At 44.7% G+C, this 25,523-nt stretch overlaps 1 protein-coding gene and 1 non-coding gene across 11 annotated transcripts in view; both read left to right on the top strand.

Moving 5' to 3' along the window:
* The window catches only part of LOC121291513 (ral guanine nucleotide dissociation stimulator-like), a 167,380-nt gene that overhangs the window by 59,478 nt on the left and 82,379 nt on the right, over positions 1–25,523 (top strand). Inside the window, exon 2 of one of the 10 annotated variants that reach the window (XM_041212815.1) lies at positions 8,016–8,484. The exons of 6 other annotated variants lie outside the window; for them this stretch is intronic. Coding sequence is in view for 1 of the 4 variants with exons in the window: in XM_041212808.1 (XP_041068742.1) it covers positions 19,575–19,682 (108 nt within the window). In the remaining 3 variants the exon portion in view is untranslated. Of the gene's footprint in view, positions 1–8,015; positions 8,485–19,001; positions 19,687–25,523 lie in introns of those variants that run through there. 3 more of the 10 variants (XM_041212814.1, XM_041212808.1, XM_041212816.1) reach the window with 3 other exon arrangements.
* LOC121292022 lies at positions 16,183–16,286 on the top strand. Its single transcript, XR_005946148.1, has one exon. It is a non-coding gene; the product is annotated as a U6 spliceosomal RNA (small nuclear RNA).

Below are 25,523 nucleotides of genomic sequence, written 5' to 3'. Positions count from 1 at the left end.
CTCTGGGTGAAAATAATTCTCCCCTCTTGAACTTTTACCAATGAATTCGAATCTCTGACTTCTGGTTATTGACTCACTCACCAGAGAGAACAGCCTTTCTCTAGCTAATCTATAAAAACCTCTGACCATCTTGAAAACCTTGATTTGATCACCTCTTAACCTTGTCTATATTTCAAGGAGAGCAGTCCTAACTTTTCTAACCTTTTTTCATGACTAACATCCCTCATCCCTGGTAACATCCTGGTATACCTCCTTGGAACCCCTTCTGAAGCCTTTACATCTTTCCTGAAGTTCAGTGCCCAGAATTGTCCACAGTCCTCCAGCTGGGATTTATAAGGTTCTAGTCTGATCTCTTTGCTGTTATGTTCTATGCCTCTATTTATGCAACCAAGCAACCAATAGGCTTTTTTTAACCACACCTGATCAAGTTGCCCAGCCATCCTTAAGGATTTGTGTGGACATTGGCACCAAGGTTTCTTTTTTCAAAATTGTGTCATTTATAATATGCAATCTTGCCATATTAGCCCTTCCAAAGTATATCCCTCTCCACAGTTACCTCCATCTGCTATGCTTCTGTCCATCTCACCATCCTGTATTTGACATTTTTAAAATGTCTTTATTCTTTCATGGGATGTGGGGATCGCTGGCAAAGCCAGCATTTGTTGCTCATCCCTAATTGCCCTTGGACTGAGCATTTCAGAGGATAGTTAAGAGCCAACCACACTGATGTGAGTCTGGAGTCACATGTAGGCCAGACCAGGTAAGGACGGCAGATTTCCTTCCCTAAAGGACATTAGTGAACCAGATGGGTTTTTACAACAATCAATGATAGTCCTCATGGTCACCATTACGAGATTAGATTTACATACCAGATTTATTAATTGAATTTAAATTCCATCAACTTCCATAGTAGGATTTGAACCTGTGTTCCAAAAGCATTAGCCTAGGCCTCTGGATTACTCATGTCGTAAGATTACCACTACACCACCATCTCCCTCAGCTTATGATTATCCTCAGCATTCTCTACTATGTTGCCAAGTTTCATACCAACTACAACCATCCTCAGTTGCTTCATCAATGACCTCCCTTCCATCAAAAGGTCAGGAGTAGGGATGTTCGCTGATGATTGCACAATGTTCAGCACCATTTGCGACTCCTCAAATACTGAAGCAGTCCAAATGCAGCAAGATCTGGACAATATTTAGGCTTGGGCTGACAAGTGACAAGCAACATATGTGCCACACAAGTGCCAGGCAATGACCATCTTCAGCCAGAGAGAATCTAACCTTCACCCTTTGACATTCAATGGCATGACCACACCACATGAAGTGCAGCAGTTTAAGAAGGCCACTCAACACCATCTTCTCAAGGGCAATTAGGGATGGACAATAAATGTTGACCCAGCCAGCGACGCCCACATCCCATGAATGTATACAAAAAAAACTTTATAATGCTGCCTTGAGACCCCTGCCTGGATCATTTATTAAAATTACCTCAAGTAACATACCCAAAATTGATCCTTGGAGAGCACTGTTGCAAACTACTTCCCAGTCTAAAAGACATCCATCCACCGCCAATCTCTGCTTCCAGTCACTGAGACAATTCAGAATCAATGTCAGCACTACACTTCCCCCTTAATTTCATGGGCTCCCATCCTCTTAATAAGCCTCCTGCTATCAAATGCTTTGCTAAAGTCCACATATAAAACATCTGCTGCACTACCTTTACCAACCTTCTCTGTGACCGCATCAAAGAATTCACTCAAGTTAGTCTGACATGATTGGCCTTTAACAGATCCAGGCTGGCTCTCCTTCATTAACCCATGCCTTCCCAAATAAATGTTTATTTTGTCCTTGATAAAGGATTTCCAATAACTTTCCCATCAGTGATTGGCTGACTGGTCTGTAGTTTCCTGATTTATCCTATTTCCCTCTTTGAACAGTGGTATAACATTAACAATGTTCCAGTTCTCAGTCACTACTTCCGTATCCTTTGAGGATTGAAAGATTTTGATCAGCGTCTCTGCTATTTCTCCTTAAGCTTCTTTCAGCGACTTTGAATGCACTCCATCTGGACCAGTGACTTGCCAACTTTCTAAAACGCTTATATTTTTAGTAGATCTTCTCTAGCTATAATGATCCTCTCCATAATTTCTCTCTCCTCTTCTCATGTAAACTTCACATCATTTGTTTGCTTTGTGAAGTACTGTACTCATTTAATACAGTACTTTAGTCATCTTCCCTGTCCTCAAAACATGAAAGTTTTCCTTCAGGTCCTTATCAGCTCAATTTCTTTCCTAGCAAACTACATACACATCATATGTCATAGAGTCCTCCTGGCACAAAAGGAGGCCATTCAGCCCATCAAGTCTATGCCAGCTCTCTGTGGAGCGATCCAGTCAATCCCACGCCCCTGCCCATCACTTAGCACTGAAGGTTTATTTCCTTCAGTTGCCCACTGAATTTCCTTTTGAAATCTTTGATTGCTACCATTCTGGTAAATCCCCTACACCCTCTCATGGACCCTCACATCCTTCCTAAAGTATGGCGACCAGAACTGGATGCAAAACTCGAGTTGGTGCCTGACCAGAGATTTATAAAGGTTCAACATAATTTCCCTGCTTTTGTACTCAACGCCAGTATTTACGAAGCCCAAGATTCCACATGCTTTACAAACTATTCTCAGTATGTCCTCCCCACCTTTAAAGATTTATGCACATGCACCCAGAGGCCCCTCTGTTCCTGTGCACCCTTACTGTGCCATTAAGTCTATATTGCCCCTCACTATCTCTTCTCCCAAAATGCATTATCTCATACTTCTCTTTATTAAACTGCATTTGCTACTTATCTGCTCAATCTGCTAGCCTATCTGTGTCCTGTTGCAAGCGATACATGTCACCGTCATAGTTTGCTGCACCCCCAAGTTTGGTATCATCGGAAAATTTTGAAAGTTTATTTTGTAACCCAAAGCCCAAGTTATTTTTCCATTGGGAAATTATGTTTGCATTTACCTTGGCATCCTGACCAATACCTGGTAGAGACAATGCTATACCATGAGCTAATAGATCCTATTTTAACCTAGCCTGGCTCACAGTTGGGCACTCTGCCCAATTTTACACTTCATCAACTTCAACTGGTGTGTCACCTTATTATTTTGTGTGGGATCATGCTGTGCACAACTTGCTGTGCACTGCAAAAAGACCAATGGTCCCAGCATTGACCTTTGAGGAACACCACTGACTAGCATCCTCCAATCTGAAAAATAACCCTTTAACCCGACTCGCTGCTTTCTATCCTTCAGCCAATGTTTTTTTTTTATCCAATTGGGCCCTCCTGTTTTTGAGCCTCCATTTTGTTAACCAGCCTTCTATGTGCTACGTTGTCAAACACTTTAGTAAAATCCCTATTGACAAAATCCACCGCATTCCCTTCATCAAACTTCTCTGTTATTTCATCATAAAATTGACTTAGATTCTTCAAGCATGATCTGACATTTACAAATCCGTGCTAGTCTTCTTAATGAACTCAAACTTGTCCAAGTATCTCTTGATTCTTTCCCCAGATTATTGTTTCAAAAACCTTACCCAATGCTGATATTAAACTACCTGGCCTGTATTTGCCAGGGCTGGCCTTGCTTGAATGAGGATGTCACATTTGCCACTAGTGTTTATGCAAAGTTTTAGAGTTCAATTTAATTCTTTTCTCATGACCTCTCTTTACTTCCTGTATTAATTTTTTTTCAAATTCCTTCCTGTGCTTTTCATAATCTTCCTGGCTATAAATTGAATCGTACTCCTGACACAACTGACCGACTTGTGGTAGCGAGCTCCACATAAGCCTCCAGTTTCTGTTGTATTTTATTTATTCCCGTTGTCACCCAGGTGCATTAGCTTTGGATAATTTACCTTTATCCCTTCAGAGGAATAGGCCTAGTTTGTACGTAAATTATCTCTGCCCTGAATGCTCCCATTGCTGCGTCACTGCTTTGCCCCTACCTAAACCATTGGAATTAACTCTTTCCTAGTTGAGCATTTTTACCTTCAATATTTTCCCATAATTGCTTAAAAGCCAATTCATGCTCTGGTCACTCTTAGCTAGAGGATCTCCTACTGTAACACTCTCCACTGAGATATACAGCAGAGAAACAGATGAATACAATGTGCGGAAGTGTGAGGTCATGCACTTTTGTAGGAACAATAGAGGCATAGATTATTTTCTAAATGGGGAGAGAATTCAGAAATCTGGAGTGCAAAGACTTGGGAGTCCTAGTCCAGGATTCTCTTAAGGTTAACTTGCAGGTTGAGTTGGTAGTTAGGAAGGCAAATGCAATGTTGGCATTTATTTCGAGAGGACTAGAATATAAAAGCAGGGATGTGCTGCTAAGGCGTTATAAGGCTCTGGTCAGACCACATTTAGAATATTGTGAGCAATTTTGGGCCCAGTATCTCAGGAAGGATGTGCTGACCCTGGAGAGGGCCCAGAGGAGGTTCACGAGAACGATCCCAGGAATGAAAGGCTTAACATATGAGGAACGTTTGAGGACTCTGGATCTATACTCGATAGAGTTTAGAAGGATGAGGGGGGATCTGATTAAAACTTACAGAATACTGAAAGGCCTGGATAGAGTGAATGTGGGAAAGATGTTTCCATTAGTTGGAGAGACTAGGACCCAAGGGCACAGCCTCAGAGTAAAGGGAAGACCTTTTAGAACAGAGATGGGGAGAAACTTCTTTAGCCACAGAGTGGTGAATCTATGGAATTCATTGCCACAGAAGGCTGTGGAGGCCAGGTCATTGAGTGTATTTAAGACTGAGATAGATAGGTTCTTGATTGGTAAGGGGATCAAAGGTTACGGGGAGAAGGCGGGAGAATGGGGTTGAGAAACTTATCAGCCATGATTTAATGGTGGAGCAGACTCGATGGGCCGAATGGCCTAATTTCTGCTCCTTGGTCTTATGGTCTTATTCAGCCCAACCAGTCCATGCTGGTGATTATGCTCCACTTGGAGCATCTTTCCTCATCTAAATCTATCATCGTAACTCTCTATTCCCTTCTCTTTCATATACTTAAATGCATCTGTACTATTCACCTCAACATAAGAACATGAGACATTCCCTGTGGTAGTGAGCCCCACATTCTTTGGGTGAAGACGTTCTCTCCTGAATTCCCTATTGGATTCCTCGGTGACCATTTTATATTGATGGCATCTAGCTAAGCTCTTCTCCACAAGAGGAGACATTTTCACTGTATCTGCTCTGTAAAAGTCTTTGAGTTTTAAAGACCTCTATTTGGCCACCCCTCGACCTTCTGTTTCAAAAGCGAAGAGACCCAGCCTGTCAATCCTTTCCTGATGCAAAGAGCCATACATTTACTTATCTTCCTTGAAAAACAACTGCACCTTCTCCAGTGCCTCTATATCCTTTTTATAATATAGCAACCAGAACTGAATGCAAAACTGTATATGTCATCTATCTAAGGTTCAATACAGAGAAAGTATAAGTTCCCTACTTCTCAATTCTCTTCACTTGTCCTACCTCGTATCCCAGAACCAGATCCAACACTGCTTCTTTCCTTGTTGGATCGAGGATGAATTGATCATAACATTTCTACTGTACACCTATCAGAAATCCCTTTCATTCCATTCCCAGCCCATATCAGGGTCATTAAAGTCACTAGTATTACTGTGGGGTTTGGGTTAGCTTAGACAGCTCGGATGTGGTGAGAACAATACCAATAGCTCAAGTTCAGTCCCCTGTATTGGCTGAGGTAGTTCTTGAGGCCTGCTTCCTCACCTTGCCCCGTAGGCATATCATGATATAAGCCATAAGCTGACAAAGAAACTGCATGAAGAGAGAGGGAGAGAATATCACTTCCCTTTGTTCCATACCTTTGAAATTTGCTCTAATGTCTCCTTCTCAGTGTTTGAAGCTCTATGTAAAAAAAAATGAAATCCCAGTCATGTAAGAGCTCTCCCTCTGTTCCACAGCTCAAGCCAAATATATCCAGGATATCCTTTCTATTTCAAAATGTAACATCATCCTTAATCAGTGCTGCCACGCTCCCCTCTTTTTTCCATTTCTATCATTCCTGAATACTTGGCAACCAGGAATATTAATGAATCCAATCCTGGTTGCTTTTGATCAATGTCTCTGTTAATGCAGCCATGATATAATCCCATGTGGCAGTTTGTGCTTGCAGATCACCAGTCTCACTGGTTATGCTAAAAACATTGATGTATGCACAATTCAACACCCAGTTTGTCACTTTTTTGCTAATTTTCCTCAATCTGATCCCTGCTATTTTTGGGATATTTCGAATTTAACTGAATTTTACCTCTCTCTTTCTCTCCCCCCTCTGATTTCATTTCTGTTCCTTTCTGCTATTTTCTGGTTCCCCCCTCCCCTGCCAAATTAGTTTAAACCCTCCCCAGAGTACGAATGAACCTCTCATCAAGGATATTAATCCCAGCTTTGTTCGGGAGCGACTCCATCCTGCACAAGTGCACCATCCCCCCAGAACTGGTCCCAATACTCCAAGAATCTGAAACACACCTGCCTGCACCACTTTTCCACTTACACAGTTACCTGCACGATCTTCTTATTTCTAACCTCACTGGCACATGGGAGCAATCCTAAGATTACTACTTTTTGACATCCTTTTCTTTAATCTTTTTCCTCAACACTTTTCCTTCCTAAGTCATTAGTTCCAACATATGCCATGGACTTTGGCTATGACACTTTCCCCTTGCAGGCTGCCCTGGTGTCTTTTATCCTCGCACCAGGGACTCAGCATCCCATTGGGAAATTATGTTTGCATTTTCCTTGGCCTCCTGGCTGATACCTGGCAGTGGGAATGCTACACCGTGAGCTGATAAACCCTAATTCAATCTACCCTGGCTCACAATTGGGTCCTCTGCCCAATTTAACACTCCATTGGCTTCATCTGCTGATTCATCTCACTGTTTTGTGTGGGATCATGCTGTGCACAAGTTGACTGGCGCACTTACTGGCGACATGATAGTGATCACACTTAAAGAAAAAATTTTATGAGATTTCAACTAACAAAAAACCCGGTCAGGATGTAACATCAGCGGTGAATATCGCCCGTTTTAACTGTCGGCCAGAAGTAAAATTCGTTCCACTATATTTTTATCGTTCATTCATCCGACGGCAAAAGCTTGTCACGTCCTTTTCAACTTAACTCTCTGGGCACAAAGCAGACAGCCAATCAGCTGCCAGTCTCGCATCTCATCCGTTTCGAACCCCACCCATTTCACACAATTTCATTATATAACTCGTCAGTTTTGGACCAAAGACCTTTCCCATCTCATATCTCGCTTTCCAGTTCTCTGCCAGAGGGCAGATCTGACCCACAGCCACAACCTCAGGTAGGGCAAGGAGGCAGGTCCCGAATCCACCCTAGCCAGAATGGTGAATCGAACCCATGCTGTTGGCAGCAATCTGAGGGGTGGGTGTTGCTGTGGCAAACATGCACTTTTACATGCATGTTGTAGGCCGGAGCTTTGAATAGTCACTCCAATTTCCTTCCATCACGTGGATGGCCAGGAATCTCTCCTGCTCTTGCCGCCTGACATTGGTGTATGTTGGAAGGATTTATAGGTTGGCCACACTGTGAACACACCTTCCTAAGGCATGAAGTTTCAAGGTCAAAGGCAGAGATGCTACGCACTGCGCCACAAAATCTCCCCTTGTACCTGAGAAAGAAAATTGGATGAGAACGGGCGACTGATTTGCTATCGCCTGTTTTTTCATCCTATGCTACAATTTCTCCATCCACTTCTGCTACCCGAGGAGGCAAATGGTCGTGGACTTAACTCTAAACTGGGAGCTGATCATATAATCCAGGCTGACAGCTGCGTGCAGTTCTGAGGGAGTTGCTGTGTTTTGGATAAGATGTTAAATTGGGACCCCGTTAAGATAGATGCAAATTCAGTGAAGTGCAGGGTTCCTTTCCTCGTGTTCTGGCCAACTTACCTGATCTACTGCTCATTTATAGCACTGCCGCCGTGGGGTCTTGCTGTGCACAAGCTGATTGCTGTGTCTGCCGGTATAATGGGTCGTGACCGCTCTACAAAAAGCGATTCATTGGCAGTGAAACTGCGAGATGTCAGGAGGATGTGGAGCAGCTGTTTGAAAAGAGTTTATTTAGTGCCTGAATCCACTGCTTTGAATGAATGTGATTGCGAGCTGGCCTGAAATTCAGTTGAACTCTATTATTACAGGATGGACACACAATGAAGTCCCTTACAACCGGCAACCTGATGCAAATCCTGTGGAAAGAGATAATTCACTGAGCAAATGGTCAATCTATGGAACGAGATTTCCAGGGAGATGATGGAAGTTTAATCATGATTCATTTAAATGTAAATTAGAGACATTTCTCCCAGCAAATAACATTTTGGGCTCCAGTATCTGTGCAATTGGAGATATGACATGTTGTGAGCGGAGTGGTTCGGAAGGAACAGGTAAATTTGGAGCTAATCTCGTTGGCACTGGGATGTTCCTCACCTCGTGCCTGGGTCCGTTAGAGACACTGTGATGGAAATTGATTGCTGTGATTGGTCATCAATTCCGTCCTTGTATCATGTGACATCGGGACTGTAGGTGGCTAACAGATGGCCTTCCTTCATCCAACAGTTTTTATATTCCAGGAATTATAAGGCTTGTAATTCTATGAAACCTGTTACAACCTCATGATATCGCAAAGCGTTTTATACCCAATAAAGTACTTTTGAAATGGACTCACTCGCTCTTGCAATGTAGGAATTGCAGCAACCAATTTGCACACAGCAAGCTCCCACAAACAGCAATGTGATAATAATCAGATTACTTTTCCCTCCAATGGTCTCTTTTGAGGGATAGATGTTGTTCTGTTGAAGGGTCATGAGGATTCGAAACGTCAACTCTTTTCTTCTCCGCCGCTGCTTCCAGACCTGCTGAGTTTTTCCAGGTAATTCTGATTCCTGGGATGATTGTGTTGTCTTATGGGGAAAGGTTGAGCAGGTTGGGCCTATTCTCATTGAATTTAGAAAAATGAGACATGATCTTATTGAAAGATATAAGATTCTGAAGGGGGTTTGACAGGGTTGATGCTGAGAGGATGTTTCACCTCATGGCTTCTAGAACTAGGGGCCAGAGTTTCAGAATAAGGTGACACCCATTTAAGACAGAGATGAGGAGGAATTTCTTCTCTCAAAGCATTGTTAATCTTTAGAATCCTCTACTCCAGAGAACAGCAGAAGCTGGGTCATTAGATATATTCAAAGTGGCATTAGACAGATTTTTGATTTACAAGGGCTTCAAGGATTATGGGGGGCAGGCAGCCAGGAAAGCAGAATTATGGCCACAATCAGATTAGCCATGTTCTTATTAAACGGTGGAGCAGGCATGAGGGAGCAAACGGCAAACCCCTGCTCTTGTTTCTTATGTTCATATGTTCTTATGAACGCAGGGACAGCGGACTACATGGCCACCTCCTGTAAAATTAAGCCGGCAGGAATAGTCTTGACCCTCAAATATTTTTTAGCTAGAGACAATTCTGTCCTATGTCACTGCAGATAGTTATGCTCTGTTTCTACCTTCCTATACTCTTTTGTAACCTTGCTATGAATGGAGGTGTCTACTATTCAGGGCAGTTTGCTGGACAGAGGATTATTCAATTCCCATTCGGACAGTGATTCCATTCCAAATGAGCCCCTTCAAGGAGTTTTGAGTTGGTTCAGAATTGTAACCTGCTTAAGATATATGGCCATTATAAATATGGCCATGCTATTGAACTGTCTGGTTGGTGGGGTTCACATGCTGATAAGTAATCCATGCTCATCCGTACGTTCTTGTGTACTCTGTTCTGAATGTAGGCCCTCACTCTTATTTGATGTATAATAATGTAGGAAAATGTAAAATTTTACAGGAAGAACAGAAAATCAGTATGCTATATAAATAGAGAGAGATCGCAGAACTCTGTGGTACAGAGGGATCTGGGTGTCCTGGTACATGAATCACAAAAATTTAATACACAAGCACAGCAAGTGATTAGAAAGACAAATGGAATGTTGTTGTTTATTGCCAGGGAATGGAATATAAAAGTAGGGAAGTTTTGCAACAATTGTACATGGATTTAGTGCGGCTGCATCTGGAGTATGTGTACAGTTTTGGTCTCTTTACTTAAGAAAGGATATAATTGCTTTGGAAGCAGTTCAGAGAAGGTTCACTTGACAGATTCTTGGAATGAAGGAGTTACCTTATGGATAATGGTCAGATAGGTTGGCCTGTATCCATTGGAGTTTAGAAAAATGAGAGGTGATCTTACTGAACCACATTTAGGAAACTTGTCCCCCAGGATCCTGAGTGGACTTGACAGGGTGGATGCCGAGAGGATGTTTCCCCTTGTGGAGAGATGAAAACTAAGGGACACAGTTTAAAAATAAGGGGTCGCCCATTTAAGACAAAAATAAGAAGAAATGTTTCTGTCAGTGGCTGAGAGTCTGTGGAATTCTCTTCCCCAGTCAGCAATGGAGGCAGGGTAATTAAATATTTTTAAGGCTGGGTTAGATAGATTCTTGATTGACAAGAGACTCAAAGGGTTTAGGGGATAGACAGGAAAATGGAGACCACAATCAGATCAGCCACGATCTTATCAAATGACGGAACAGGCTTGAGGGGCCAAATGGCCTACTCCCACTCCTAATTCGTACATTTGTAGGTTGAAAGAGGGATTCTGGTCCTCTACGTGACAAGGTTTCTAATTAGTATCGTTGGTTTTCACTGCAACCCTCGGAGTGTTTCTGCAATGTTGCCAGTTCTGAACACACAACCCTCACCTCTCTGATGTAACTCTGTGATGGGGACCCTGTAAACTTTAGTGTTATGAAAGGGACAGATGAATTATTCACTGAATCCTGCTGGAGGATGGATTTCCTCTAGCAAACATACAGTTCTGTCATAGTATTCATATAATGATTCCAACATAATAAACTTAGAGATAACAAACACACAAAATTGGAACATAGAGACAAGAGGAGGCTATTCAGCCTCTTAAGCCCTTTGCTCCACCTGAGCAAAACTGGAGTCATTGGGAATTAGGATGAATGCGTTCCACTAGTTGGAGTCATATCTAGCTCAAAAGAAGATGATTGTGGTTGTTAGAGGCCAATCATCTCAGTTCCAGGACTTCACTGCAGGAGTTCCTCAGTATAGTATCCTTGGCCCAGCCATCTTCAGCTGCTTCATCAATGACCTTCCCTCCATCATAAGATTAGAAGTGGGGTTGTCCGCTGATGATTGCACAATGCTCAGTACCAACTCCTCAGATATTGAAGCAGTCCGTGCCTGTACACAGTAAGACTCAGACAACATTCAGGCTTCAGCTGATAAGTAACATCCGCACCACACAAGTGCCAGGCAATGACCATTTCCAACAAGAGAGAATCTGTCCATCTCCCCTTGACATTCAATGGCATTACCATCGCAGAATCCCTCACTATTAATATTGTGGGGGTTACCATTGACCAGAAACTTGACTGGACTAGCCAGATAAATACTGTGGCTACAAGAGCAGGTCGGAGGCTGGGAATTCTGCAGAGAGTAACTCACCTCCTGACTTCTAAAGCCTGTCCACCATTTGCAAGGCACAAGTTAGAAGTGTGATGGAATACTCTCCACCTGGCTGAATGAGTGCAACTCCAACAACATTCAAGAAGCTTGGCACCGCCCACGACAAAGCAGTCTGCATTATTTTCAACCCATCTACTATCTTCAACATTTACTCCCTCTTCTACCAGCATGTAATGGCAGCAGTGTGTACCATTTACAAGATGCACTGCAGCAATACACCAAGCCTCCTATTCCAAACCTGAGACCTGTACCACCTGGAAGGACAAGGACAACAGGCGCATGGCAACACCACCACTTGCAAGTTTCCCTACAAGCCACACGCCATGCTGAGATGGAACTATATTGCTGTTGCTTCACTGTCACTGGGCCAGAATCCTGGAACTGTGTTCCTTACAGCACTGTGGGTACACCTACAGATGGACTGCTGCGGTTTGAGAAGGCAGCTCACCACCACCTTCTCAAGAGCAATTAGGAATGGGCAATAAATGCTGGCCTTGCCAGAGATGCTCCCATCCCTTGGAGGAAGAAAAATAAATAGATAAGGACTGATCTGTATCTTAACTGCTTTGTTCCGTATCCCTTCATATCGTAATGCAACAAATATTTATCAATCGCTGTTCTGAAATTTTCAATTGACCTTCATCCTTGACAGCTTTATGAGAGACAGTATTCCAGATTTTCACTTCTGCTGCCCCTTGTGTGACATCTCTGACATCATCGCATACAGCCTAGCTCTAATTGTAAGATTATGCCCCCTTGCTTCAGATATCCCCACCAGAGGAAATAGTTTCTCTGCATCAATCCTATCAAATCCTTTAATCATCGTAAACATCTCTACTAAACTACCCTTTAATCTTCTGTTTTCGAGGGAATACCAGCTCAGCCTTTGCAATCTGTCCTCATACTTTAAATGTTTTAGCCCCAGTATCATTCTGGTGAAGCTGCGCTGCACCCACTCCAAGGCTAATCTGTCCTTCCTGAGGCCCAGAGCTGAATGCAGTTACTCCAGATGGGCTCTGATGAGAGCTCTGTGACAGAACATACACCCCTTTGCATTCCAGCCCCTCCTTGTAATAAAGAGCAGTACACCATTAGCCTTTTAAATTACCTTTTTAGTTCCTGTCCATCAGCTTTGTGTGATTTCTGTGCATGAACCTCGAATCTCTCTGCCACTCCACTGCAGTCATGAGCCTCTTAGTATTTAGAAAATATTCCAATCTCTCTTACCCTGTTCCAAAGTGGATGATGTCCAACTGCCCCACAATGAATTCTACCTGCCACAGTTTTGTCCACTCACTTAATCCACCAATTTTCCTTTACAACTTCCTACTCACATCTACACTTCTTACTGTGCTACCTAATATAGCGAGGCCAGCAACCTTGGATATACAGCTGTCTGTTCTTGCAACTAAGTCATTGATAAATATAGTGAAGAGCTGAAGCCACAGTGCAGATCGCTGAGAGATTTTTAAAGTGAGATTCTTATATAGATATCTGGGAATGCGTTACAGACTAATCGAGGGGTGCAGATGGTTTATATATAGAATAATGGTTACCTGGGAGTGAATTACAGGCTGGAATCTAATTGAGGGGTTCGGATGATTTATACATATAGAATAATGAAAACCTGGGAGTGAGTAACAGACTGGAATCTAATCGAGGGGTTCAGATGGTTTATGTATATAGAATAATGGATACCTGGGAGTGAGTTACAGACTGGAATCTAATCAAGGGGTTCAGATTGTTTATATGTAGAATAATGGACACCTGGGAGTGAGTTACAGGCTGGAATCTAACTGAGTGGTTCAGATGTTTTATGTATAGATTAATGGATACCTGGAAGTGAGTTACAGACTGGGATCTAATCGAGGGGTTCAGATTGTTTATGTGTAGAATAATGGATACCCGGTTGTGAGTTACTTCTCTTCTCTGAATTTGTATCTTCCTCTTCAACTGTTCACACAGGATGGGCCTCCTAATGAGCACAATTGCATAATTTTGCTCTGTTCTTTGCAAACTAACTGATCCCTGGAACCGGGGCTCAGAAGAGCTTTCATGAATTACCATCATTTTCATGTGATAGAGGTTACTGCCTGTGTTGCTGTTCACCACTGACTGCTGTCAACTCTTGCCTTTTCCATTTTCTCTTTCCCTATGTTCCAGAGTTATTGCTGAGCAGGAAGAAAACCATAGAATGATACACACAGGAGACCATTTGGCCTATCTAGTCTCTTTGAAAGAGCTCTCCTTAACTCTTTCACAACTATTCTGCAAATATTTTCCCTTCAAGTATTTATCCAATTCCCTTTTTGAAAGTTACTATTGAATCTGATACGTTCCAGATCACAACAGTTTCCACCTGTTGCCTCTGCTTCTTCTGCCAAAATGTAAAGTTGTACTATTTAAAAAAAAATTCTCCCACTAGTATTTTGCCGAGGCTGACCTTCAGTACTGAGGATGCACTACACTGTTGAGGGGGATAATACTGAGGGAGTTCCATACTTTCAGAGAGACATGACTGAAGGAGTGCTGCACTGTCAGGGAGTCAGTGCTGAGGGAGTGCTGCATTGTAGGAAGGGCGGTACTGAAATTGCCAGATGTGCTGTCTTTTGGATGAGGCATTAAATTGAGGCCCCTTCTGCCCTCTCAGATGGATCTAAAAGACTGCCTGGTACTATTTTGAAGAAGAACAGGGGCATTCTCTTCAGTGTCACAGTCAATATTTAGCCCTCGGCCAATAATACTGAAAGATAAAGGATTACCTGGTCATCATCACATTGCTGTTTGTGGGATCTTGCTGTGCGCAAAACATTTCCTACATTAGAACACTGGCTACATGTTAAGAAGAATATTATTGGCTGTAAAGCACTTTAGGACATCCTGAGTTTGTGAAAGATGCTATAGAAATTCAAGCCTTTTCATAATCCCAAGTCCTTTTTAAGGGACAGATTGGCACCATTCTAACTGTTGACAACAGCTTTCAGCCTCTGGGCCAAGTGGGTGTGAACTCCAACTTTGGCATGAAACCAGCAGCCTGTACTGCACCCCATCTAACTTCAATGGTGAAGAAAGGCAGTGGTGTCATGGTAATGTCACTGGGTCCAGAGGCCCAGGCTAATGCTCTGGAGGCACAGGTTCAAATTCCACCATGCCAGCTGGTGGAACTTAAAATTCAATGAATTAATAAAACCTGGAATTGGAAGCTCTTCTCTGTAATGGTGACCATGAAACTAACTAATATTGTCAGAGCTGCTGAGTTTTTCCAGCATTTTCTGTCTTTGTCTCAGTTTTCCAGCATTCGCAGTATTTTACTTTTAACTATCATATTGATTGTCGTTTAAAAATCCATCTGATTCACTAATGCCCTATAGGGAGGGAAATCTGCCATCCCTACCTGGTCTGGCCTACATGTGACTGCAGACCCATAGCAATGTGGTTGACTCTTAACTGCCCTCTGAAATGGCAGTTCAGAGTCAACCACTCAGTTCAAGGGCAATTAGGGATGGGCAACAAAAGCTGGCCTTGCCCACTGAAAAAAAAATTCATGGTGTAAAACTGGCTGCCTATTGACTATCACTTATTTAGCACTGCTCCAGCAGATCAATTTCACTCCTGATGTCTCGAACAACAGGCCAAGCTCCATCAGTGCAGCCCCTCGCTGATGACTCCCCTGACAATGCAGCACTCCCTTAGTGCTGTCCTTCTGACAGTGCAGCACTCTGTCATTACTGCAGCGCCGACAGTGCAATGCTGCTTCAGTTCTGCCCCTCTGACAGTGCAGCATGCCCTCAGTACTGACCCTCTGACAGTGCAGCATTCCCTCAGTCCTGTCCCTCTGACAGTGTAGTACTCCATCAATACTGTCAACAACACTGTGGCAGTTCAAGAAGGCAGCTCAGTACACCACTCCTTCAGTACTACCCCTCTGACAGTGCAGCCTGCCCTCAGTCCTGCCCCCCACAGTGCAGCATTCCCTCAGTACTGACCCTTTGACAGTGCAGCATTCCCTCAGTACTGACCCTTTGACAGTGCAGCATTCCCTCAGTAGTGACCCTCTGACAGTGCAGTACTCCCTCGGTACTGACTCTCTGATAGCGTAGTGCCTTCTCCCAGTATTGTGCTACCAACAGTGCAGCACTCCCTCACTGGTGACCCACCAATTGTGCAGCACTCCCTCAGTTCTATACCACTGACAGTGAAGTACGGCCTCAATAATGTTCGCCTGACATCTCTCCCTCAGGTCTGCAACTGTAGTATCAGCTGGATTCTGGGCTCATAGCCTGTAGAATCAGAGGGGCGACTGACAATTAACCACGACTATCCAAATCCATTTACTTAATGTCCCCTTAGATATGCATAACATTAAAATTTAATCTGCAATGTTTATGTCATTTAGATTCATCAGTCAAGGAAGCTCAATAAATAATTAAAATGAACAGTTGCTTTATCTTGCCCCATGGATGATGAACAGCCTTCATTTTAATATGTAATAGTCCACATAGAGTAGAAACAGCTACTAATTAATTGCCAATTGAATGTCCTATAAATCACAGCCATCGGCAGCACATATACTAAAATTGGAACGATACGGAGAAGATTAGCATGGCCCCTGTGCAAGGATGACACGCAAATTCGTGAAGCAAAAAAAAAATCAGACTACATGATCAAAGAGGTTGATTGAGTTGATGAAGAGATCTACTTCCTCTCATGGGGCAAGTCCAGAACAAGGGGCTAGAACCTTAAAATTAGAGCCGGGCCATTTTTGGAAGCACTTCTTCACACAAAGGGTGGTGGAAATCTGGAACTTTGTCTCTCCCCAAAAAAAGGCTGTCGAGGCGAGGCGAGGGGTGGGGTGGGGTGGGTCAATTAAAAACTTCAAAGCTATGATGGATTTGTTTTTGATGAGGATATCAAGGGACCTGGAGGCAAGGTGGTTAAAATACAGGTCAGCCATGATGTGATTGTGTGGCAGGAACAGGTCTGAGGGGCTGAAGGGCAGTGGGATCAGCCTCCAAGGACAGGTTCAGCTTCCACTGGTTTAGTCGCGCTTGTCTTGAGGTGCCCGTTCTGCCTGTTTCAGGAAGGACCTTGCTGCTTCCTGGGTGGGTGTCAGTTGACAATGTTTGAAATGCAGGTCCCTTTAAGAGTAAACCAGAACAAGTTTCAGAGTGAATTGAGAGCAGGTGATACTCATTGAAGCCTGTACTTAAGAGCTGTTTTATCACCCCTCCCCATAGTCGGGGTGTTGGCTTCTGGATAGGGAGAGGATCCAGAAAGGAAGAACGGAATCTGGTATTTGTACAGAATTATAACAACAACAATAAAACAGTTGTGATTCACACAGACTGTTTTCTGCTGCTTGACTCAGTCAATGGATTTTTGCCTATTAGACATTGGTGTCTCACCTACTCTCAAGGCTGCTGGTTGAAGTGGCAGCCTGTGTGGGATGACAGCGGAATGCCAGAGGGTCAGTTCCAGGGGAGGATTTTAATTCCCGCTGCCCACCCTTGCTTCACAAAGGGTAGGGTGGGGTGGGGGGGCGGGGGGGAGTAAAATCGCCTCATGGTTTCAGATTGTACATGGTCAAGCAAGCGTACACCCTGTCAGGTTCTTGCCCTCTCTGACCCCAGAACTGCTCACTGGTGCTGAGTCCAAGTGGTATCCACCTTCCCATGCACTGTTTGCAGATCAGATGCAGGGACAGGTGCAACAATGCGCGCACGCTTAATCTCATTCACAAGAAGTGTGCTGTCAATTGGTTTAACGATTGCATGTGTTGTGAAGACTTCAGTTTACACCTTTATTGGGGTTAAATTGCCAGCGTACCAAATCAGACCCTGTAAAGTTGTAACAAAATCTTTACAAACAGCCAAATTTCTTTTTTTTTTCCTCACCCCCATCTCCAATATTTTTTAACAGCTATTTAAACACCTCAAAGTGAATGTAAAATAAAAACACATTCATCTTGCTTTTTCTCTCCAGCTTAGCTGGCAGTGGTCTACTCAAGATTAATCACAAAATCTTAGAGTGATACAGGAGAGGAGGAGGCTATTCAATCCATCATGCCTCTTTCGCACCAATGCCTTTACTGTCTCCAGTCGTAGTCACTCCATCAGTATAATATGTAGCCAGTATTGGCACAGGTACGATGAAATGAATGGCAATTTTTGTAATCATGACTCCCTGCTGTTCCATAAGAACTTCATTGCTTGTTTTAAAATGGGATCTTTCAGGCCCACTCGAGAGGGCCCACCTGAAAGACAACACCTCTAGCAGTGCAGCACCCCATTATTACTGCCCCTTCAACAATGCAGCTCTCCCTCAGTATTGACCATCTGAAAGTGAGAGGCACTCCCTCTACTGCCCGTCCACAGTGCAGCTCTTCCTCGGTATTGAGCATGAGAGTGCAGCACTCCCTCACTGTTGAATGACTGACAGTGCAGCATTCCCTCACTACTGCCCCTCCACAGTGCAGCTCCTCAGTATTAACCTTCTTACCAAGGCTCCTTAGACAGCATCTTCCAAACCCACAACCTCTACCATCTAATAGGACAATGGCAGCAGATAGATGGGAACACCACCACCTGGAAGTTCCCCTCCAAACCACTCACCATCCTGACTTGGAAATATATCACCGTTCCTTCACTGTCGCTGAGTCAAAATCCAGGAACTCCCTCCCTAACAGCACTGTGGGTGTACCTACACCACATAGACTGCAGCAGTTCAAGGCAACTCACCGCCATCTTCTCAAAGGCAACTAGGTATGGGCAATAAATGCTGGCCTAGCCAATGACACCCACATCCCATGACCGAATAAAAATAAATCTGACAGTGCAGTATTCCCTCACTACTGCCCCCCTGACAGTGCAGCTGTTCGTCAGTATTGACCATCTGACAGTGCAGCACTCCCTCAGTGCAGACCCACTGACAGAGTGCAGCACCCTCTCAGTGCAGACCCTCTGACAGAGTGCAGCACTCCCTCAGTGCAGACCCTCTGACAGAGTGCAGCACTCCCTCAGTGCAGACCCTCTGACAGAGTGCAGCACTCCCTCAGTGCAGACCCTCTGACAGAGTGCAGCACTCCCTCAGTACTGACTCTCTGACAGTGCAGCATTCTCTCAGTACTGACCTTCTGACAGTGCAGCACTTCCTCAACTCTATAAATCTGATAGTGCAGCACTCCCTCATGACTGCCCCACTGCCAGTACAGCATTCCCTGAACACTGCCCCCTTGATCATGCAGTGCTCCCTCAGTACTGCACTGAAGTCTCTAGAGCAACACACAAACCCACAACTCTCTGAAGTGTTCTGTCATTTGACACATAAGGACTCTCTGATTTCCTCAAGACTCCAGTGCGATGTTGGAGTCAGGCCAATCAGGACTGAGCACACAGGTGCTGGGCCCTAGAATCTGAAGCTGACCAGCAACAGCGTCTCAGTAACCTTGCCCAAAACTAACACCGACTTCCTTCCCTCCCTTATGAACCAGTTCCTGTTTTTCTTGTTCTGCAAGTGCCGACCTGCCTGGCTGCTTTCCCACTCAACGTGTGCGAGTTTCTACAGAGATCGCTTGTGAACCTGGGGCCAGGGATAAGTCTTTCAACAGCGCTCCAGCTGCCTGACTAAACTCTGCAGTCAATGTGGGTCTCGCAGCAGAATTCCTGCCTACCTCAGTTGGTCTGGTGCGAACGAAAAGCAGAAAGCCCTCAAATCAGGTTTAGAAGAAAAGGTTAATTCCAGGGGATTTGTGCCTGTCTGGATTTAGCTACAGCAAGCTTCAGTCGGTTGTGTTTAGAAGGCAGTGGATTCACTGGGTTGGTGGAGGCTGTTACCTGACTTACGTGGCAACAGGCCTGGAGCCCCGGGGCAAGCCTCAGGAGTTGATGGATATTAGTTTTTGGCTTCGTGATACATGAGGAGCATGCTTGCATGACCAGTGCCTATGGATGAGGACGAGGTCAACCTCAGGATCTGCGGCTTATTTGGGATCCGAAGGGACTCGAGAGGATACGGTGGGATGCGGACAAGGTGGTACTGTGACTTGGATTTGGTAGGTAAGCAAAGGTGACCGGTCAGGGTCTTGCTCGTACAGGTTGGGTGTCAGCAGCATTTCCTTCGTGGAGTTGGCCATGCCTCAGTGGGGTCACACTCACCCCTGAGTCCTCACTTCAGAATCTGAGCACAAAATCAGACTAACACTTCCAATGCACTACTGAAGGAGCACTGCAATGTCAGATGGGTAATACTGCTTTGCTGCAGAAGGGCCAGTACTGAGGGAGAGCTGCATTGTTGGAGGGGAAGACTGAGGGACTGTTGCACTGACAGAAAAGCAGTACTAAAGGAGTATTACATTATCAGAGGGCAGAGCTGAGGGAGTGCTGCACTCAGAAGGACAGTACTGAGGGGGTGCTGCACTTTTGGAGCGGCAGTACTGACGAGTGCTGCATTGTCCAAACACAGTACTGAGCAAGTGCTGCACTGGCAGAGGGGCAGTACTATGGGTATGTTGTATTGGCAGAGGGGCAGTACTAGGAGAGAACTGCACTGTTGGAGGAGCAGCATTGAGGGAGTGCTGTGCTATTGGAGGGGCAGTACTGAGGGAGTGCTGCACTGTTGGAGGGATAGTACTGAGGGAGCGCTGCACTGTCAGAAGGGCAGAATTTATGGAGTGCTGCACTGTCAGCTGGCAAGTACTGAAGAAGTGTTTCTCTGTTGGATGTGCATTTTTTTCAGATGAGACATTAAACCAAGTCTGCCCTCTCATGTGGATGTAAAATATCCCATGGCATGAGTGAAAGAAGAGCAGACAATTTAAATCCGCAGTACTGACCAATATTATCCCTCAATTAACATCACAAAAACAGATGATTGGCTTAATAACCCACTGCTGTTTGTGGGAGTTTGCTGTTTGCAATTGGCTGCTGTGATTTCTACAATGGTCACTACACTTCAAAAAGTAATACATTGGCTGTGAAGCACTTTGGGACCTCCTGCTGTTGTGAAAAGTGCCATGCAAATGCAGGTATTTTTGTTCATTTCATGCTTTTTTATGAAGTAGGGATGAGGGACTTCAGTTAATGTGGAAAGACTGGAGAAGCTGGGATTGTTCTCCTTGAAGCAGAGAAGGTTAAGGGATTATTAATGGAGCTGTTCAAAATCATGAATGGTTTTTGATAGAGTAAACAAGGGGAAACTGTTTCCAGTGGCAGGAGGGTGGGCAAATGGAGGGCAAAAAGTTAAGGTGATTGGCAAAATAACCAGAGGGAAGATGAGGATAATTTGTTTTTACACAGTGCCAGCAGTTTGTACAAGATGAACTGCAGGACCTCACCAAGGCTCCTTAGACAGCACCCTCCAAACTCACGACTGCTACCATCTAGAAGGACAAGGACAGCAGATACATGTGAACACCACCACCTGGAAGTTCCCCTCCAAGTCATTCACCATCCTGACTTCACTGTCGCTGGGTCAACATCCTAGAACTCCCTCCCTAACAGCACTGTGGGTTTACCTATACCACATGGACTGCAGCAGTTCAAGAAGGCAGCTCACCACCACCTTCTCAAGGGCAGTGAGGGATGGGCAATAAACGCTAGCCCAGCCAGTGAACTGAATAGAAGCCAGAGAAGCACTCAGGGCGCAAGACGGCAAGCATCCTCGGTAGGCTCAGTGCACAGGAGATGCATAGTGACCAGGGGCTTCCCATCTAAGCCGGAAATGTGGCCACATAGAGGGCAGGTGCCAACATGATTGGATTCAGTTGTGATGCCTCAAGTTGGCTGGACAGCCTTCTGACACTGGCTCCTGGTATTTCAGCCTCAGTACCAAAGGGCCTACAGCATCCTTTTGACAAAACAAAACCTAACAGGAAATGGAATGGTTTGAGAATGTTGTATATTTGTTATGAACAGTGTCATGACATGTTGTACGATATAAGTTTGTGTAATGTGCACCTTATGTGTATGGAACATCAGCCATGGCTCAGTTGGTAGCACTCTGGTCTCTGAGTCAGAAAGTGCAGTGGGTTCAAGTCCCACTCCAGGACTCAAACACAAAAAAACCTAGGCTGACAATCCCAGTGCAGTACTGAGGGATTGCTGCATTGTCATAAGTGCTTATCTTTTGGAAGAGACGTTAAAACAAGGCCCTGTCTGCCCTCTCAGGTGGGCCACTATTTTGGAAGAGCAGGTGAGTTCTCCCTGGTCTTGGCCAATATTTATCCCTCAGTCAACATCACATCCAAAAAAAAGGCACCAAAGCAAACTGCTGCGGACGCTGGAAATCTGATAATGAAAGCAAAAAACACTGGAAATACTCGGCAGATCATCTGTGGAGATAAACAGAGTTGACAGTTCAGATCGAGGTGACCTTTCTTCCAAACAGGAACAGATGGATCTGGTCACGCCCATGTTGCTGCTTGTGTGAGCTTGCTGTGCGCAAATTGGCTGCTGAATTTCTGACATCACATCAGTCACTTTAAAAGTGCTGTACTTCATTGGATGTAAAGTGCTTATGGCCCCTCATGAAAAGTGCAGCTAAATGCAAGTCCTTCTTTCAAGGTCCAACAGAATTGTAGTCAGTATATATATGTTTAGTAACAACTGCATCAGCCTCTACTATATGTGAACAGGGTGAGTGGATCCCTCCTGGCCTGAGGAGTTCTGTTGGACGATTAATCAGCTAAACATGCAGGGAATCCCTCTGTTGTTTGTTGACTGCTGTCTCTGTAACATTGCTGACTAACCGGCAGTGATTAAGCCCTTTGACTGCTGTATCACAGAATGCAAAGAGTTACTTGTTAAGGCAATTACTCAGCTAATCAGTCATCAGGGGGCAAGCTTCTGACCTTCCCTAGTAAAAAAATGTATATTTATTTGGGTACACTGTAGATTCTGTTGCCATGACGGCAGCCACAGCTATGCGGGAGACAATGTCAGGTGAATTCCAATTACCACTTCCCATGCAGCACCCAGTATGTGAAGCTTTTCCATCACCCAGCCAGAGCAGATCATTTGTAGAATTGCAGAAACCTACAGCATAGAAGGAGGCCATTCGGCCTGTCATGTCCATGCAGGCTCTTTGAAAGTTCAGTTGTACTGAGTTCCACGCCCCTGTATTTTTTTGTCCGTAACCCTATAAGTTCCTCATCCTTGAGTGCTGTTCAACTCCCATTTGAAATGACTTATGGTTTAAAACAATTCAGCTTCCACCTCCTTTTCAGGCAGAGCGTTTCCAGATCTTGACAACTTTCTTGAATGGCAATGTTTCTCCTCACCTCCCCTCTCGATTTTTCTGTCAGAGGCTTCTGAACCTATAAGACCTTCTAGTTATCCACCCACTCACCAGAGGATCAGCCCCTAACTGCTTTATTGAAGCCTCCCTTCACCTGGAAAACCCAACATAAGAGATCAGAGCAGGAGGAGTAGGCCATTCGGCCCCTCGAGCCTGCTCTGCCATTCAATAAGATAATGGCTGATCCGATTGTGGCCTTAATTCCACTTTGCTGCCTGCCCCTATAACATTTGACTCTCTCGTCAATCAAAAATCTGTCTAACTCAGCCTTGAATATATTCAATGACACCACCCTCCACTGCTCTGTGGGGAAGAAAATTATGATGATTAACGATTGTCTGAGAGAAGAAATTCCTCCTTAACCCCATCTTAAATGGGAGGCCTTTTATTTTGAAACTGTGCTCCTGAGTTCCAGATTCCCCCATGAGGGGAAACATACCGACACATGGGAACACCAGCACCTGGAAGTTCCCCTCCAAGCCACTCACCATCCTGACTTGGAAATATATCACCGTTCCTTCACGGTCACTGCGTCAAAATCCTGGAACTCCCTCTCTAACAGCACTGTGGGTGTACCTACACCACATGGGCTGCAATGGTTCTAGAAGGCAGCTCACCACCACCTGCTCAAGTGCAATTATGGATGGGCAATAAATGCCTAGCCAGTGATGCCCACATCTCATGAAAGAATATAAAAAATATTTCACATACTTGTGTTTTTGAGAATTGTGATATCAGACCCAATAATCAACTCAAAGTCTATCGGTCAGTGGTTCTCCCCTTGCTTTTCTACGTGGCTGAAACTTAGTCAACTTATAGACATCATGTCAAGGCCTTAAAAACAGCATCAATGCTGTCTTCGAAGGATCTTGTGAATCAAGTGGGAGGACAAAAAGAATAAGCTTGGGCATCCTCCAAGACACAGAAATGCTAAATGTAGAGGCCGTGATAATCTCACATCAGCTGAGGTGGGTGGGACATGTCATCAAAAAGCCCAATTCAAGACTTTCCAAAAAGTGCTCCAGTCAGGGCTATGCCAGAGAGGCTGCTCACATGGAGAACAAAGGAAACATTGCAAAGACGACCTCAAAGCCTCCACGAAGTTTTGATGCATTAGGATCAACACGTGGGAAGCAGATCACCAACCGTGGCCAAAATGGCAATCTATCATCAAAAATGGTGCCAAGACCTTCCAATCAATAAGAGCAGCCACTGAGAAAGGATGGTGAGAGAGGCGGAAAGAGAGGGAAGTTGCTTGAACCAACAATCTGCCACCATCTCTACCAGCTGATAGCCGGTGGCATCACTATGGGAGAGCCTGTAAGGCTAGGATAGGCCTCGTAAGCCATCTGCAAACCCACAGCCATCACTGACATCTCACTTAAACCCAGCCATTCGCAAACAAGGATCATCCTCGGCACGACGAGTGATGGGCTTGGTTAGCAACCAGTGGCTCAGAAGATGTGCTTAAAAGAAAAAAGCTCCTCCTTTTGACTGTTTCTCATAGCTTTGCTCTGCGATGGTGCGTGAGAGCAGGCAGCAGCCATGAGGCTCATGGTTTCCTGTCATTCGTGGCGTTTGCTCCGGGCCTGTTGTAGCAAAAAGCCTGTGGTGGTATTTCTGGGCTGTGGTCTCCGACAGATGTCCAGACTGTGACACTCCTCACCCCAGGCCCTAGCTCAATCCTCTCTCCTGCAGTCCACCAAGAGTTGAAAGCTCTTACCTTGATGCCTGATTCCCCCACCTCCTGATTTGTTTTCCTCACTACCTGCTGCAGTCAGCCTTGACCCTGGAAGTAGGTGGGGGTGTGGGGGCGGGGGGGGGCGGGGGGGGGGGGGGGTAGTGGGGAGTGACCTCGACCCCTAGACCTGGTCTTTTCCCCTAGGTACCTCAATGCAGCTCACACCCAATTTAAACATTGCTGCACCTTCAATGTTTAGATTTTAGATTCCTCGTACGTTCAACTGGGTAGATTGGAAAGGAAGGGGTTAAACAGGCAGGCCGGCGAGTTGGGAAATATGTTACTCACGAGATAAGTAATACATTAAGCTCCTGTTTTTTTTTATTCATTCGCGGGATGTGGGCTTCACTGGCTGGGCCAGTATTTACTGCCCATTCCTAGTTGCCCTGGAGAAGGTGGTGGTGAGCTGCCTTAAAATAATAGATAAAAACAAAAAAACTGCGGATGCTGGAAATCCAAAACAAAAACAGAATTACCTGGAAAAACTCAGCAGGTCTGGCAGCATCGGCGGAGAAGAAAAGAGTTGACGTTTCGAGTCCTCATGACCCTTCGACAGAACTTGAGTTCTCGAGTTAAAGTTGGTGAATATCATTCGTTTAGATAATATCACCAACTTTAACTTTAACACCTATGTGTTCTATTGTACTATTGTTGTTGACATCTTTTGATGATCTGCTTCTATCACTGCTTGTTTGTCGCTACAACCACACCAACCCCCTCCACCTCTCTGTCTCTCTATCTCTCCGCCCCCCACACACACACCTTAAACCAGCTTATATTTCAGCTCTTTCCTGGACTCGAACTCAAGTTCTGTCGAAGGGTCATGAGGACTCGAAACGTCAACTCTTTTCTTCTCCG

This window comes from Carcharodon carcharias, chromosome 19 (genome assembly GCF_017639515.1).
Source record: "Carcharodon carcharias isolate sCarCar2 chromosome 19, sCarCar2.pri, whole genome shotgun sequence".
Lineage (NCBI taxonomy): Eukaryota > Metazoa > Chordata > Chondrichthyes > Lamniformes > Lamnidae > Carcharodon > Carcharodon carcharias.
The sequence above is the reverse complement of the archived record's forward strand: the minus strand, read 5'-3'. Positions and strand labels throughout refer to the sequence as shown.